We start from the raw sequence: 16,746 nt of genomic DNA on the forward strand, positions 1-16,746 counted from the left end.
CTGCGGTCCAGAGAGACCCGGGTTCGGTTCCCGCTAAGGGCATGTACTTCGGTTGCAGTTTGTCCCCGGCCCTGGTTGGTCGTGCGGGTGGCGGCCACTCGATGTGTCCCTTTCATGTCGATGTTTCTCTCTCTCTCTCTCTTTCTCTCTCTCCCTCCCACTCTGTCTGTACAAAAAATGGAAAAATGTCCTCGGGTGAGGATAAAAAAAACAATAATGATAATAATAATCAAAAGATGTTCTTAGATTTATCATAAATAAATAAATCCCAAAGGTAATAAAATAAGTAGTGATGTAAAGGAGAAAGTCTAAAATGTCTTGAAATCTTCTCTCCTACAAAACCAAAACAGAGTGTAACAGTATAAACACATAAGTGTAAGAGAAAACAAAAACAAACCAAACCACATTCTGAAAAAACTGTCCTGAACTCTTCAAAAATGCCAATGTCCTGGCACAGACATTTTTGTCATTTGGAGAACTATTACAGATAAAGAGACATGACAACTAAACTCAGTGTATGGTATTTGATTGACTACTAGATTGAAAGTTATAAAGAACATTACTATGCAATGGGGAAAATTCAAATATAGACTGTACAATAAATAAGAATATTGAATGAATGTTAAATGTCCTCAGTATGGTAATTATATCGTGACTTTATGAGAGGATATTCTCAAGAGACACATACCAAGCACTGTATTTGTGGGTATAGTATGAAATCTGTAGGTGACTATCAAATGAATTTGCAAAAAAAAAAAAAAGCGTATATAGTGTGAAAAAATATGTGTCAAAAGCTAACAATTTGTAAATGCAAATACCATTAAAGGATTGTTTTAAAAGGAAAATTTCTTTTCCTAACCAGAACCGAAATACATACATTTGTTTTGTTTGTTATTCCTCACCAAGGATATGTTTTTATTGAGAGACAGACATTAATCAACTGCCTCCCACACCCACCGTAACTAAGGATAGAACCCACAACCTAAGTTATGTGCCCTTTACCAGAAATCAAACCCACAACCATTTGGTGTACAAAAAGATGCTCCAATCAACTAAGCCACCAGGCAGGGCCACATTTTTCTGCTTTTACGGAAGCAACTAAACATTATTTTTAAGATTATCGGTTGGAAAAAATAGAACATTACACAGGGTGGGGCAAAAGTAGGTTTATAGTTGTGAGTACATGAAACATGTTTACTCTTGTATTATTTAATTATTGTATTATTTTCTATATAAACAACTGTAAACTAATTTTGTCCTACCCTGTATTTAATTTAACCTGCAATATATCTTTTTAAAAATTTTAAAAACTAGACAGAGAAAAATTTAACTAGCGAGGACCTATCATTCCTGTGCAGTTCCAGGACATGAACATCTCTAATGATCTAGATGTGATTCTAATGTTTAACAATGTGGACATACTATTACTATCACAGATAAAAATGTTTAACCTTCCTTTCTCCACCATTTTCTGCCTCTTGTAATTCCAAATAGCATAAATACATACTTTATACATACTTTTGCATAATATGTTAATAATTATGTATACTGTACACGGGCCAACTCTCTAACCGCTGAGCCAAACCGGCCAGGGCCAAGGTGTCTACATTTAGAAACTAAATCCCTATGATATCTTTCCTAAAAATCACTTGTATTTTCTCAGGTATCTGCAATTTAGTCAGTTTATCAATAAATTACCTAGTAAGTACCAAGACTGCACTTGGAAACAGGAATACAAGGTTAAACAAAATAATCCCTAAACTGTTCTAAGAAACAAAAACGAGTAACCAAAATAATCATTTCAAGAGTTACGGGAAAAAATAACAGAGGTAGACCACTTTTTTTTTTTTTTTTTTTGCACTTATCTTCAGATAGAGCGGGAGGGAGAGAGGGGGGAAGAGAGAGAGAGAGATACATCGATATGAGAGACACATCGACTGGTTGCCACCCACAAGACTCCAACCAGGGCCGGGGACAAACTGTAACCAAGGTATGTGCCCTTAGCGGGAACCAAACCAGGAATTCTCTGGTCCGCAGGCTGATGCGCTAACAGCTAAGCCAAACCGGCTAGGACGGGAGCCCACTTTAGATAAGGCATTCAAGAAATCCTCTCCATGAAGTGATATTTCGGCTGAGACTCACTAATCAAACAGCAGGGAAAACAACATCCTGAGTTCCATGAGAAGGTTTAACAAACAACAAAGTTCCTAAGCACAGAGTCTACAGCCAAGAATAAACCACTACACCTATTGCACAATATAAAAAGCAAGAATTTAGCATCATCCTGTCCAGTGTGGCTCAGTTGGAGTGTCATCCCATGCACCAGGAGGTGGCCGGTTTGATTCCATGTCAGGACATATGACTGGATTGTGGCTAGATGCCCAGTAGGGGGCATGCAGGAGGCGGCCCATGAATGAGTTTCTCTTTCCCATTCCTTTGCTCTCTCTGAAATCAATAAAAACATATTTAATATTCTTTTCCTTTATTGATTTTAGAGAGAGAAGGTGAGGAAGAGATAGAAATATTGATAAGAGAGAACATCGATTGGCTACCTCCTGCACAACCCTCACTGGGGATTGGCCCTACAATCTGGGCATGTGCCCTGACCAGAATCGAACAAGCAACCTCTAAGTGCATGGGTTGATGCTTAACCACTGAGCCACACCGGCCGGGCACATGTTTTTGTTTTTTAATTTGTAAAAAAAATAAAAATTAAAAAAAAAAAAGAAGAATTTAGCATCAGCCTAAACCACCATTTATTAGCTGTGCAATCTTAAGCAAATTACTTAACTTTCTGGGCCAATTTTCTCACCTGATACATGGGATAAATAATAACCAGTGTTGTTATGGAAATAAAGCAGATCATGATTATGAAATATCTGACAGATAATAAAATATTCAACACCTTGCCCATTCCATTAAAATTGTTTTTAAATTATTCTAAAAGCTCCCTGTAAGAAATGGTTAAATATTTACCAATGCCTAACTCTGACTTTAAAAAACACAAGTTAACCATAGCAGCAGTGGAAAATATTAATCACATGCCTTGCCTATTGCTTTCATTCCTTCCCTTATTCATTCAATAAATAATTATTATAAGCTTATTATGTGATCAGGAATTATTAGAATACAGGTGCTGGGATTATAGTGTTGAATAAAATTAAGTCCCTGCCTTTGTGGAGCTTACATTTTGCTGCAAAGAGAGACATACAAATTAAAGGAGTAAATGCTCTAAAAATAAAAGACAGTAAAGCATCAGTGATGGCAGAGGGGATGCTATTTTAATGTAAAACTGTCGGTTTCTCTGAGGAGATAAGATCTTAGCAAAATGTGAAAAAAAGTAGACGAGCAAGACCTGTCAGGATGTGGAGAAAATTCTCTAAGGAAAGGAAACAAGACCAAAGTCTCTGAGAACAAGGTGGCAGTGTTGTAAAACATCAGACATAGCACAAATGCTTAAACATCTAAAACAAACTGAACAATGCTTTACAATTCACCAAACTGGTGGTTGGGCCAGGAAACAATTTTTTTACACTGTCTTTGTATCCAATTCCCCAAACCCTAAAACAGTTGAATGATCCCAACCAATAGCACAGCCAAGTACAAGAGGTGGGCAGTTTCAGAGATAAAAGGAATGAATGCAATAATCAAAAGCATTTACACCAAATCTAGTGTGTACACTAAGGATAAATATCAAGAACTTCTTCATGGGCAAACTGAAAGGAAAGGCATGTTAATATGGCAACAGGTTTAATGACTATTTTAATTACATAAAATTATTTTTCAGTAAATGAAGAGATATATACCACACTCAAAGACTGAAAAAAGTCAATACTGTGAAGATGTCAGTTTTTCCCAAATGAGCGGTAGACTCAATACAATTCCAATCAAAAGCCTAGCAGAGTAGCCCTGGCCCATTTGGTTCAGCGGTTAGAGCATCAGCCTGCAGACCAAAGAGTCTCAGGTTCAATTCTGGTCAAGGGCACGTACCTCGGTTGCTGTTTGTCCCCACCTCTGGTTGGGGTCATGTGGGAGGCAACCAGTCAATGTGTCTCTCTCACATCGATGATTCTCTCTCTCCTGTCTCTTTCTCTACCTCTCCCTTCCACTCTACCTGAAGACAAATAGAAAAATATCATCCGGTGAGGATTTAAAAAGAAAACATGAAAAATGCTTTCCTACCTACCTTAGAAAAGGCAGATTTCACATAAGGAAGGATACAAAAAGCACAAACCATGAAGTAAAAAATTAAATTAGACTTTACAAAATATAAAAATGCCTGCTCTTTGTAGAACACTATGAAGAAAACTAAAAACCCACAGACTGTAAAATAGTCATAATACGCACATATCTATACCCCAATTTGTTAATGTGGTAAAACAAACTACCCAATTAAAAACCAGACAAAAGTCCAGCCAGTGTTGCTCAGTAATTGAGCATTGACCCATGCACCAAGAGGTCACCGGTTCCATTTCCAGTCAGGACACTTGCTCAGATTGTGGGCCCAATCCCCAGTGGGGGGCATGCAGGAAGGAGGCCAGTAGGTGTTCTCTCTCATGGATGTTCCTCTCTCTCTCCTTTCCTCTCTCTCTAAAAATCAATAAAGAAAAAATAATTAAAAAAAAAAAAGGCAAAAACTTTCAACATACTTCACAAAAGATATAAGGAGCACATACTTATGATTTCATTTATATGAAATATTAGTAACAGCAAAATAAATGTCTAAGACAGGGATAAGCGGTGGTACATAAATGCAAAAAGACACAAAGAACTTTTGTTGGATGATGGAAATGTTCTTTAACTTGATTATAGTGGGATATTGTATGAATACGCATGATTTGTTAAAACCAACTGATTTAAAATTGAATGCATTTTAATTTTAATGTAAATTTTACCTCAATAAAGTTGATTAAAATGTCACTAATTCATTATTTAAATACAGACAGACCTTGTTTTATTGCATTTCAGATATTGTTTTTTGACAAATTGAAGGTTGGTGGCAACCCTGTGTCGAGTAGTCTATCATCAGTGCCTTTTTCCAACAGCATTTGCTGTTTTTAGCAATAAAGTATTTTTAAATTAAAGTATGTACATTTTTTAGACATAATGCTATTGTACACTTTATAGACTACAATATAGTGTAAACATAACTTTCACATACACTGGGAAACCAAAATATTCATGAGACTTGCTTTATCACCATTTTTGCTTTATTACAGTGGTTTGAAACGTAACCCTAAATATCTCCTGTATAAAATTTTGCTTTACATATAGCACGTGTTTGGTAAGTTAAATGAAAATCAGAATACGAAACATTCCTGACATTCAAGTATTGAATCAATATGCTCAAGTTAGAAGTATGACATCAATTCCCAGAGGTACACAAAAATTCCTTATTTATATTCACTAAGTATTTACTCAACACCTACTTACCATATGGCAAGACAGTATGAACTACAAGGAAAGACAGAAATCCAGAACAAAGAGAAATGTGTATCTGCCTAGAAAATTACAAGATGTTTAAAACTTACGTTGTTAGCAAGAACGCCCCATCACCACATCTTTCCAGAGCCTTTCGTGCAGGAGGTTTTGCTGCAAATTCTACAAAACCCTTTCCAGTAGCTCTACCGCGATCATCCACAACCACAACAGCTTTCTCTACTGGACCAAACTGGGAAAATGCTTGCTCTAGAAGCTCATTGGAAACAACTGGAGAAAGGTTCTTGACAGTTAGGGCTGCTCCATGTGTAGCAAAGCGAATTCGGAGAGGTCTGCTCTTCAAAATGGTGCCATCCAGCTCTGCTTTTGCAATTTCAGCCAGTGTTCTGGATTCCTTTTTAGGAGGAAAAATCACTTTTTAAAGATGATATCAACATAAAATATTTAAAATAGTTGTTTATTTCTAGGGAGACTCGCTGGGTAGCTTTAAAAAATGACTAATAGAATTTGTGTCTTTCAACTTTGGCATCACATGCATTTTATTAATTATTCAAAGGTAAGTAATTTTAAACATTCTAGAAAGTCCCAACCCCAAAGTCCTATTAAAAACCATCACTTAAAAATTATCTGCTCTTACACAAATTATAAACTATTAAATACTCCAAGCAATATCTTCTCAAATCTACATATATTAAAAGAAATAATTACTTTTCAAAACCAAGTACCAGTTACTGGAAACTGTTGTTGAAAACTAAATTCTCTATGAACTCCATGTTTTTGATATATTATATTGATTTTTTATCAATATAAGGAGAGGGAGAAAGAGAAGCATCGATCAGCTGCCTCCTGCATACCCCCTGCCCCTCTACCGGGGACCCACAGCAGAAACCTTGGCATGTGGCCTGACTAGGAATCAAACCAGCCAACTTTCAGTACTCAGGAGGAAGTCCAACCAACTAAGCCACACCGGTCAGGGCAATGCTTATTTATCTTAATAAAACATCCCACCTCTATGCCCTGGCTGATTTGACTCAGCGGTTAGAGAGTCGGCCTGTAGACCAAAGAGTCACAGGTTCGATTCTGGTCAAGGGCACATACACTTTGGTTGTGGTTCAGTTCCGGCCCTGGTCCAGGTCATGTGGGAGGTAACCAATCTGTGTCTCTCTTCCTCCCTCTCTCTCCCTCCCTCCCTTCTACCCTTCCACTCTATCTGAAAATAAATGAAAAAATAACCTTGGGTGAGGATTAAAAAATCCCACCTCTCCAATGTCAGACAAATCCTCTTTTCTTTTTAATTCCATTTCTTTTACATTATCTGTGAAAACGATCAGGTGATAGGTGATGTTCATCACTTCTCCAGAAATACTTTCATGGACTACACATTTCCCACCATTATACTGAGAGAATACACACACACACACACACACACACATTCATGGGCTGTAAGAATTTTCTCCATTTCACAGAGAAGCAAGTGCACATGCACATATTAGAAAATACATTCATTGCCCTGGCCGGTTTGGCTCAGCGGTAAGAGCGTCCACCTGTGGTCCAGAGAGACCCGGGTTCGGTTCCCGCTAAGGGCACGTACCTCGGTTGCAGTTTGTCCCCGGCCCTGGTTGGTCATGCGGGTGGCAGCCACTCCATGTGTCCCTTTCGCATCGATGTTTCTCTCTCTCTCTCTTCCTCTCTCTCCCTCCCACTCTATCTGTACAAAAAATGGAAAAATGTCCTCGGGTGAGGATAAAAAGAAAATACGTTCATTGCTAAAATCACAAGATAAGAGATGCCCCCTTCTTGAAGAATTCAAAGCTGGTATAGCATATAGGCATCTAAAAAAACAACTGGTAAATTTAATAATATAAGTATGTTTTTATCTTTGTGTCGTTAGGAACTCTCCAGAGAGACTGAAAAGAGTTTTATATACATGTGTAAGAAGAGTACAAATATACTATCTTATGAAAAAAGTCTTAAGGTCACAAGAGCTTTTTATTCAATCCCTAAAACGTTCACAACAGGTTTAAATTACTGCACTTATTCAAAAATCTATAGAATTAATATTACAAAGACAAATGAATCTAACCTTTTTGCAGATATTCAAAATGGCCACTTTATTTTTTACTCTTAATAGTAGTACTAGCAAATATTTAATGAGTACCTAACAAGAAACATGTACCTAATACATTATATAATCTAACAACTCAAAGGCAGAATTTAGAAATAGTCTTAAATTCTTTTTTTTTTTTTTAATCCTCACCCGAGGACATTTTTGCATTTATCTTGAGAAAGAGCAGGAGGGAGGGAGGGAGGAAGGGAGAAAGAGAAACATGGATATGAGAGACACAATGAGTGGTCGCCATCCACACAACCTCCACCTGGGGCGGGAATGAACTGCAATCAGGGTTCGTGCCATTAGCGGGAACCGAACCCGGGTCTCTCTTGTCTACCAGCCGACGCTCTAATGGATGAGCCAAACAATTAAAATTTTATCAGATAAAACTGGGAATAGAAAGGGACATAGGAAATTTAACAGGATAGTAATAATGCTCTATCGTTTGATAAGAGTTTGAGTTAAACAGATGAATGTAACTGTCTAAAATCACAAAATCACACACTTGAAAGTTGTGCATTTCACTGTACATAGATTTCAAATACCTTAAAAAATAATAATGGACTTTAGTTAATGATAAGTATGCTCGCCCTGGCCGGTTTAGCTCAGCGGTTAGAGCGTTGGCCTGCAGTCCGGAGAGACCCGGGTTCGGTTCCCGCTAAGGGCACGTACTTCGGTTGCAGTTTGTCCCTGGCCCTGTTTGGTCGTGCGGGTGGCAGCCACTTGATGTGTCCCTTTCACGTCGATGTTTCTCTCTCTCTCTCTCTCCCTCCCACTCTATCTGTACAAAAAATGGAGAAGTGTCCTCGGGTGAGGATTAAAAAAAAAAAATGATAAGTATGCTGGATTAAGAGTCAAGGGCTGATGAATGGAGAAAGATGAACAAATATGTGAAAAAAACATATACAGAAACACTTTAAGTGTAGAATCTGGGTGGTGAGTGTATGCATATTCATTTCTGTCTCAAATATTTTATAATAAAATGTTTGTGGGCGGAAGGATAGAGCATAGTGAGGACTCAGTAAAACTGAGGAGTGTTTCTAGCAGGAACCATCTCTTTAGATTCAGTCAGACATATTTCACAATGTAGTATTTTGTTTTCGTTTGTTTTTCTGTTAATCCTCACCCAAGTATATTTTTCCATTGATTTTTTGATAGAGTGCAAGGGAGGGAGGAGCTGGGGAAGGAAGGAGGGAGGGAAGGAAGGAGGGAGGGAAACATCAATGAGAGAGACTCATCGAATGGTTGCCTCCCAAACAAAGCCAACCAGGGCTCAGGATTGAACCTGCAACCTAAGTACGTGGCCTTGATAGAAAAACTAACCCAGTACCCTTTGGTCCTCGGGCCAACAATCTTACTGCTGTACCAAACCAGTTAGGGCTATATTTTATTTTTAAAGGGAAACAAGGAATCTCAATTTTTTAATATCAAGTAATTTTTTATAATTGGCAATGAATTAAATTTTTAATACTTTTTGACCCAATTAAAATGTTTATGCTGTCAGGAATTTTCAATGCCATAATGCTTTTTCAGTTTATACTGTTCATAGTTTTAAATGGTTCTACATCAGGGTGGGTTTTTGTTTGTGTGTTTTAGTTCTTATCCTCACCCGAGGACATTTTTGCATTCATCTTCCTATAGAGCAGGAGGAAGAAAGGGAGGGAGAGAGAGAGAGAAACATCAATATGAGAGAGACACATCGACTGGCTGCCACCCACAAGACCCCAACCAGGGCCAGGGACAAACCGCAACCGAGGTACGTGCCCTTAGCGGCAACCGAACCCAGGTCTCTCTGGTCCGCAGGCCCACCGACACTCCAATCACTGAGCCAAACCGGCCAGTGCTTACTCAATACTCTTGCAGTTTGGAATTTTAACCACTAATAAACAATGAGAACACAGACACTAGGCTGGGGAAGGTAGGAGTGGGGTGGGAGTGGGAAGGGGGGGGGTCAATGTAGAAAAAAGGAGGACATCTGTAATCCTTTCAACAATTAAAAAAGGCAATGAGAGAAAAGATCATGTGCTTTGAAAAATGTCCCCTGGTAATCATTAGACCCTAGTTCAAACAGCCTCTATTCTTGGGTTGTCACTTACTTTCTTGTTACTTTTATTTTATTTTTTTATTCTTTCAGTTAAGAACCTGTAGTTTAACCTTTTATGCAGAGTGATGCAGGAACACAAGCTAAAAGATAGAATTTATGGTGTACTGGTGGAGATTGTGAATTGTGTATAAATTCAAATCAGCATTTGGAGTGTTATCTTGGGCAAAGTGAAGACAGTGACCTACTTCATAAGACTGTTGGCAAAGATAATGAAAGAGATAACGCGTACATGTGTTATTATAATGAGTAGTTAACATATAGTAACTACTTGGTAAAAGTTATTCTGAGACAGAAAGTAAAGAAATCTTTGGTTTCATTTCAAATACATATTTTTAATTGATTACAGATACTTCAATACACATCTAGAGCAGTGGTTCTCAAATGGGGTAGTTCTACTTCCCAGGGGACATTTGACAGTCTCTGGAGACCATTTTTGGTTATCAAATCTGGGTGTTGGTTCTACTGATATAAACATCCTACAATGCACAGGACAGCACCCCACAACAAGAATTATCTTGCCCACCATGTCAGTGGTGCTGAAGTTATAAAACCCTGGTATAGCCCTGGTCCGTGTGGCTCAGGTGGTCAAGCATCATCCCATGCAACTAGAGGTCTCTGGTTAATTCCCAGTCAGAGCACATGTCAGGGTTTCAGGTTAGATCTCCAGAAGGGGATGTGTAGGAGGCAGCCAATCAGTGTTTCTCTCCCTCTCCCTTTCCCTTCCTCTCTCTAAAATCAATAAAAACAGAAACCTAGTTCAGGTGAAAGTAACACCATTCACTACATTAAACGAGCTTTATAATGTACTACAACTTTTGGCTTAATTTATCCAATCTAAATTGGCAGTAACCAGTCAAAACCTAAAAAGCATTTGGGTCGAAGATTCCCCCAAAAATATCCAAAATACACACAATCTATTTCATCACTAATGTATCAGGGACTCACACTATGGATTAAGATCTTACAAGGAAGTGCCACTTAAATTCTTTTCCCTGCCCTGGCCAGGTAGCTCAGTTGGTTAGAGCATTGTCCTGATACTCAATCTCCACACAAGGTTCACACAAGAAGCAACCAATGAATGCATAAATGAGTAAAACAACAAACTGATATTTCTCTCTCTTATTTCAATAAATATATATATTTTTTAATTTTCCCTGCCCAGCCAAGGTAGCTCAGTGGAAAGGTGCTCATTTGATTCCTGGTAAGGATACATGCCTGGGTTTCAGGCTCCATCCCCAGTATGGGGCATGCAGGAAGCAGCCCATCCATATTTCTCTCTCACATCAATGTTTCTCTCTCTCTCTCTCTCTCATTCCCTTTCTTGAAAAAAAAAAAAAATCAAAAGAAGAAAACAATTTAAAAAAAATAAAGAAACAAAAATAAGCCCTGGCCGGTTTGGCTCAGCAGTTAGACCTTCAGCCTGCGAACCAGAAAGTCCTGGGTTCAGTTGGCACTAAGAGCATGTACCTCGGCTGCAGTTTGTCCCTGGCCCTAATTGGGTCATACATGTGGCAACCACTGGATGTGTCCCTTTCACATCGATGTTTCTCTTTCTCTCTCTCTTCCTCTCTCTCCCTCCCACTCTATTTGAACAAAAAACGAAAAAATGTCCTCAGGTGAGGATAAAATAGATAAATAGCTAGACAGATAGCTAGATAGATAGAAATAAATAAATAAGTTATTTTCCCTACCATTACATACTAGTAATGCTGACCCTATACCATCTCAAAAATATTGTCTCATCCTGGCCAGTGTGGCTTGGTTGGAGAGTTGTCTGGTACACCAAACAAAGGGTGTCAGGATCAATTCCCCATTGGGGCACATAAGGAAGGCAGATGTTTCTCGCTCACTTCAATGTTTCTCTCTCTCCCTCTCACTTCCTCTCTAAAATCGATTTTTTTAAAAATAGAGATTCCTGCCCTGGCTGGTTTGGCTCAGCGGTTAGAGCACTGGCGTGCGTTCCAGAGAGACCCGGGTTCGCATCCCGCTAAGGGAACGTACCTTGGTTGCAGTCTGTCCCCGACCCTGGTTGGTTGTGTGGACGGCAGCCACTCGATGTGTCCCTTTCACGTTAATGTTTCTCTCTCTCTTTCTCTCTTTCTCTCTCTCTCTCTCCCTCTCCCCCCCCCCCCACTCTATCTGAACAAAAAAATGTCCTCGGGTGAGGATTAAAAAAAAAAAAAAAGATAAACATCAATTTAAAAAAATAATTAAAAATAGAGATTCCTTCAAAGAAAAAAAAAACTTGCCTCACCTCATTCATTAACTGCAAAACAAAAGTACCAATCTAAGAAAATGTATTTGTAATTTTATTTATTTTTTCTTTATTGATTTTGGAGAGAAAGAAACATCGATGAGAGAAAACACTGATTGGCCACCTCCTGTATGCCCCCTATTGGGGATCAGGCCCACAACCTGGACATTTGCCCTGACCAGGATCGAACCAGTGACCTCCTGGTGCATGGATCGACGCTCAACCACTGAGCCACACCAACCAGGCTGTATTTACATTTTAAAAACTAATTACTGCCCTAGCTGGTGTGGCTCAGTGGTTGGAGAATCAGCCTGCGGATCAAAGAGTCACAGGTTCCATTCCAGTCAAGGGCACGTACCTCAGTTTCGGCCCTTGTCAGGATGGTGCAGGAGGCAACCAATTGAAGTGTCTCTCTCACATTAACGTCTCTCTCTCTCTCTCTCTCTCTCTCTCTCCACCCGCCCTCCCCTTCCCACCCTCCCACCTACTGTATCTGAAAATAAATGGAAAAATATCCTCAGGTAAGAATTTTTTTTAAAAATCCCTGGCCAGTTTTGCTCAGTGGTTAGCATCGGCCCACAGACCAAAGAGTCACGGGTTTGATTCAGGTCAAGGGCATGTACTTGGTTGCAGTTCATCCCTGGTCGGGGTCATGTGGGAGGGCAACCAATGGATGTCTCTCACATTGGTGTTTCTTTCTCCCCTCCCCCCCACTCTATCTGAAAATAAATGGGAAAATATCCTCAGATGAGTATTAAAAAAAAATTTACTAAACAAGAAGTATTTCTAAAAACACAAACCAGATAAAACCAGCAGTATTTTAGAGCTACTACACCATCCCTATATGTACACTACAATCACTATACCATTACTTACATTCCAATCAAGCATACATTCTATGATTTTCCTAAGTAGAAAACAATACATACTAGCTCAGAAATATTTAAAGTTTTTAAATTTACCTATTAATCAAAGAGCTCAGACTGAAATAGGGAAGTTCTCCATAAAGACAAATTTTGTAAACCAAATTCTGTTTTCCAACTGACAAATTTCTAACATTCTTACATAAAAATTTAGGGTAACAGATCTGGAGGAGCATATCCCAAAGGAACAAAATAACAGCAACCCTTCTCACCTCCCCATTTCATAATCTCATACATTTTTTTTTAAAGAAAGAAAAGCAATGAGTTGTGCTGTCCAATGGAGTAGCCACTATTGGACATGTGACTATGTAAGAATTAATAAAATTTAAAATTAAACCCCTGGGCCCCAACAACCACATTTTAATTACTCGACAATCACGTATGTTTAGTGACTACTGTATTAGACAGCACAGATACATAACATTTCCATTACTGCAGATTATTGCAGAGCCGAATACACTAAAGAAGGATTGCTAACTTTAAGGATTGAAAGGGAAAAGATTTTTTCCATGTCAATAAAATGTTTATTGGCTTATTTGTAAATGTAAGGCTTCCAAAAAAGAGGAAAATACTGCCCTACCATTCTTCCAGAATGTCAACTTCAAACTAGAACAAGATGATGCTAGAGGTTAAAGATTGTAAAAATGTTAAATACCACCATTTTGGAAAGTTTACTGAAAGTTGTTTATAATACTTTATTGTAGAAACCTAACTTCTTTTAAGAAAACGTTTGAATAGATATACTAAAAACTACTTTACCAAGTGACAGGCTGTTTCTCTAATGTTCAAAACATAATTAACTGCATTTATAATTTTATGTTGAAAAGGCACTATTTAATTGGATTTTAAGGAAATGTCCATGTCTCATCAATACCCTATGAAAATTTATCATTCTCTTGAGGCCATTTAGATGTTCAAATGTTTCCCCTAAAAAGTAGTGTCACTTAATTACAATCAAGTTTCTATACATATTAAAATTCTGCCTTGACCAGTCACTGAGAGAACCCAATATTAAAAGATAAAGTTCCATAAAAACTGTGAATCTTAGAAGCAGAATTTTCATTTGGAATATTTTACTTACTTTCTAAATAAAATAAATTAAATGAATTTTTAACAATTAAAAAAAGCTAAAGTTCCAATAAGGTTTCCACAAACTGCCATGAACATAAAATTTGAGGCTCAAGGTAGACAAAACACACACTTATTTGTGTAAAAATTACTTCTTTGTATAAAAAAGCCTCCATCCAAGAAAGATATTTTGTTGGCAAAAATTCAGCATCCAAATATGAATTACAACAGTGCTGTATAACTGACACTGATGGAATGCACCAGAAAACAATAGGAAAACCTAGATGATACTGTGTCCTTTAAGTGTAAACCCTCACCGTTCAGATGATTTTTAAAAAATATAAGGGAGGCACAAATAGTGCACGATATTGGATAACTCTCTAACAATTATATTTAAAAGTAGTAAAGATATACAGTGTTCTCGTGTTAGAATGTGTAAGTAAAACTGTATCTAATTCCACAGCGTGGAAACCTCTCGAACGTTGGAGGGAAGACGCGTTTCATTAGATGCAACCATTCAGCACCATCCCAGGGCCGCGGCATGGAGGGCAAATGCGGGCTACGCCGATGGCTGAGGCGAGCGAGAATGCCCAAATGCTTGCGGGTCTGGAGGAAGCCCAGGACGATCTGACTGAATTGCAAGCAGCAATTCTGCTGGGTGCGTCTTGGTGCCCGGGGAGACCTCTGGTAAGAGCAGGCTCCGGTTCCCAATTCCTAGCCCATTCATTCCCTTCGAACCCCATCTTGCCTGGCCTCGACAGTGCCCACAGCGCTGGCTCCCAGGACTCGTAGCCACAGCCAGCCGGGACGGGCTCGCCGTCGGCGAGGCAGGCCGCGCGGGACCGCGGGCGACCCGCCGGCAGCGGGAAACGACACCTCGCGCCCGCCCCATACTCACCAGGCGGATGAAGCCGAAACCACGGTCGCGGTTGATGAAGACCTCGCTGGGCTCGCCGTAGCGCTCGAAGAGCCGCTTGAAGTCCTCCTCGGTGATGTCCGTGGGCAGGTTGCCCACGAAGAGGCGACAGCGCTGCGTGTACGTCTTCTCGCCCGGCTTGAGGAAGCTCTTGATGTCGATGGTGAAGCCCACCTCCTCGTCCGGGCGCTCCTCCGCGGGCGCGGGAGCGGACGGCGCCGGCTCCCCAGCCAGCGCGAGAGCCATGGCGGCCGCCGGCTCGCTCTCGCCCGCCGCCGACTCGAGAGCACGCAGGCGGGCCGGGTTTTTCTCAATGCGGACTTGCTTCAGGTTTCCCCTCAACATCATCGGAGGGCTTCACCTCGGACTGGGGAACCAACCTCAGAGATGTATCTATGGCTCCGTACCTCCCTATGGAGAAGGGACAGGGAAGAAGAAAGCAGATAGGGCCGGGAGGTCGCCAGGCCACCACCACTGCCAGATCCACCTCACGCCCGGGACCGCTGCACGTTCAAAATGGCGCTGCCTCCAGCCGCTGTTAGAAGAGACGCCGACCGCGAGCCCCGCCCCTACGCAAACGCCGGCGCCTGAGCCAACGCGCCTGCGCAGTTGTGGAGTCTCAGCACCTGAGCTAGTCCGCGCCTGCGCACAGCGTTACCAGCGTTCCCGTTCCAGGGTTCCTTGTAACGCAGACAAATGCAGTCCCCCCACACCCCCGCCAAAATAGCAGGGATTTTTGGTTGTACATACCTATGGTAAATATTGTGCGTTGTGTGCAGCAGTGTGTGGAAATACCATATTCTTATAAATACCCAGCTCAATCTTCAGTGACAACGGGAAAATAAAAACCTGCACAATTTATACACGGCTTTGAATAACAGGATATTTCCCAGTAATTGATACAGGTGAAAACACATTTCTGCCTGTTTAGAGAGCAAGGCTTTTATTATAGTTCCTAATGTCCACACTCCAATTCTATAAAATAAGTCTGCCTATGAAAGTAGTACAGCCAGACCCGGAACTCCTATGGACCTACTTTGACAAGGGTATGCAAACATTTTCTGTAAAAGGCCTGATTGCAAATATTTTAAGATCTGGGAACCAAACAGTGCCTACCAAACAAGCCACTTCTGCCGAGTACTGCCTCTGGTTCATGGTAAGTCTTTAACTAGTGTTAAGAAATTAATTCAGCAGTCACTCTGAAAAAATAGTTCAATAGCTTCTCATGAAGTTAAACATAGGATGACTTTAGAACCGCAACCCCACTGCTATTTAGCCAAGTGAAATAAAAAAAACTTTTCACACAAAAGCCCATATGCAAATGTTTATAGGCGCTTTTGTTTTAATCAGCAAAAAACTAGAAACAACCCAAAAGTCCAACTGGTGAATGGGTAAACATTGGTACATTCACATAATAGAATATACTGTGTAAAAAATAAACTACTCCAGGCCAGTGTGGCTCAATTGATTGAGTGTTGTCCCAAACACAAAAAGGTTGCAGGTTCAATTCCTGATCAGGGCACATGCCCAGGGTTGCAGGCTAACCCCCAGGAGGGGGCCTGCAGGAGGCAGCAGATGGATGTCTTGCTCTCACAGATGTGTCTCTCACTCTTTCCCTATCCCTTCTTCTCTCTCTAAAAATCAGTTTTAAAATCTTAAAATAAATCAATAAACTACTGATACAGCAACAGTGTGACTCAAAAGGCTACATTCTGTATACATAACAGTCTGGAAAAGGCAAACCTATAGCTCCAGAAGACAGATTGGTGGTTGCCAGGAGCTGGGAGGCAGGGAAGGGTTGACTACATAGTGACACAGGGAAATTTATGGAAGGATGGAACTATATATTGATTGTGGAGTTGGCTACACAACTGTATATATTTGTCTAAATGTGGTAGACCTGTACACTAAAAGAGTCAATTCAATGTTACT

At 40.0% G+C, this 16,746-nt stretch overlaps 1 protein-coding gene across 13 annotated transcripts in view; it reads right to left on the reverse strand.

The window, feature by feature from the left end:
• The window catches only part of PSPC1 (paraspeckle component 1), a 116,859-nt gene extending 101,529 nt beyond the window's left edge, over positions 1 to 15,330 (reverse strand). For 12 of the 13 annotated variants that reach the window (XM_036251114.1, XM_036251122.1, XM_036251120.1 and 9 more), the window contains exons 1-2: positions 14,797 to 15,330; positions 5,532 to 5,833 (exon numbers count right to left, since the gene is read on the reverse strand). In XM_036251114.1, coding sequence (XP_036107007.1) covers positions 5,532 to 5,833; positions 14,797 to 15,162 — 668 coding nt within the window. In that variant the 5' untranslated portion in view covers positions 15,163 to 15,330. Of the gene's footprint in view, positions 1 to 5,531; positions 5,834 to 6,698; positions 6,804 to 14,796 lie in introns of those variants that run through there. The other variant, XM_036251116.1, reaches the window with a different exon arrangement.
• Between the last annotated feature and the right edge of the window lie 1,416 nt (positions 15,331 to 16,746).

The sequence above is a fragment of the Molossus molossus genome, unplaced genomic scaffold (genome assembly GCF_014108415.1).
Source record: "Molossus molossus isolate mMolMol1 unplaced genomic scaffold, mMolMol1.p scaffold_m16_p_10, whole genome shotgun sequence".
In the NCBI taxonomy this organism is placed as follows: Eukaryota; Metazoa; Chordata; class Mammalia; order Chiroptera; family Molossidae; genus Molossus; species Molossus molossus.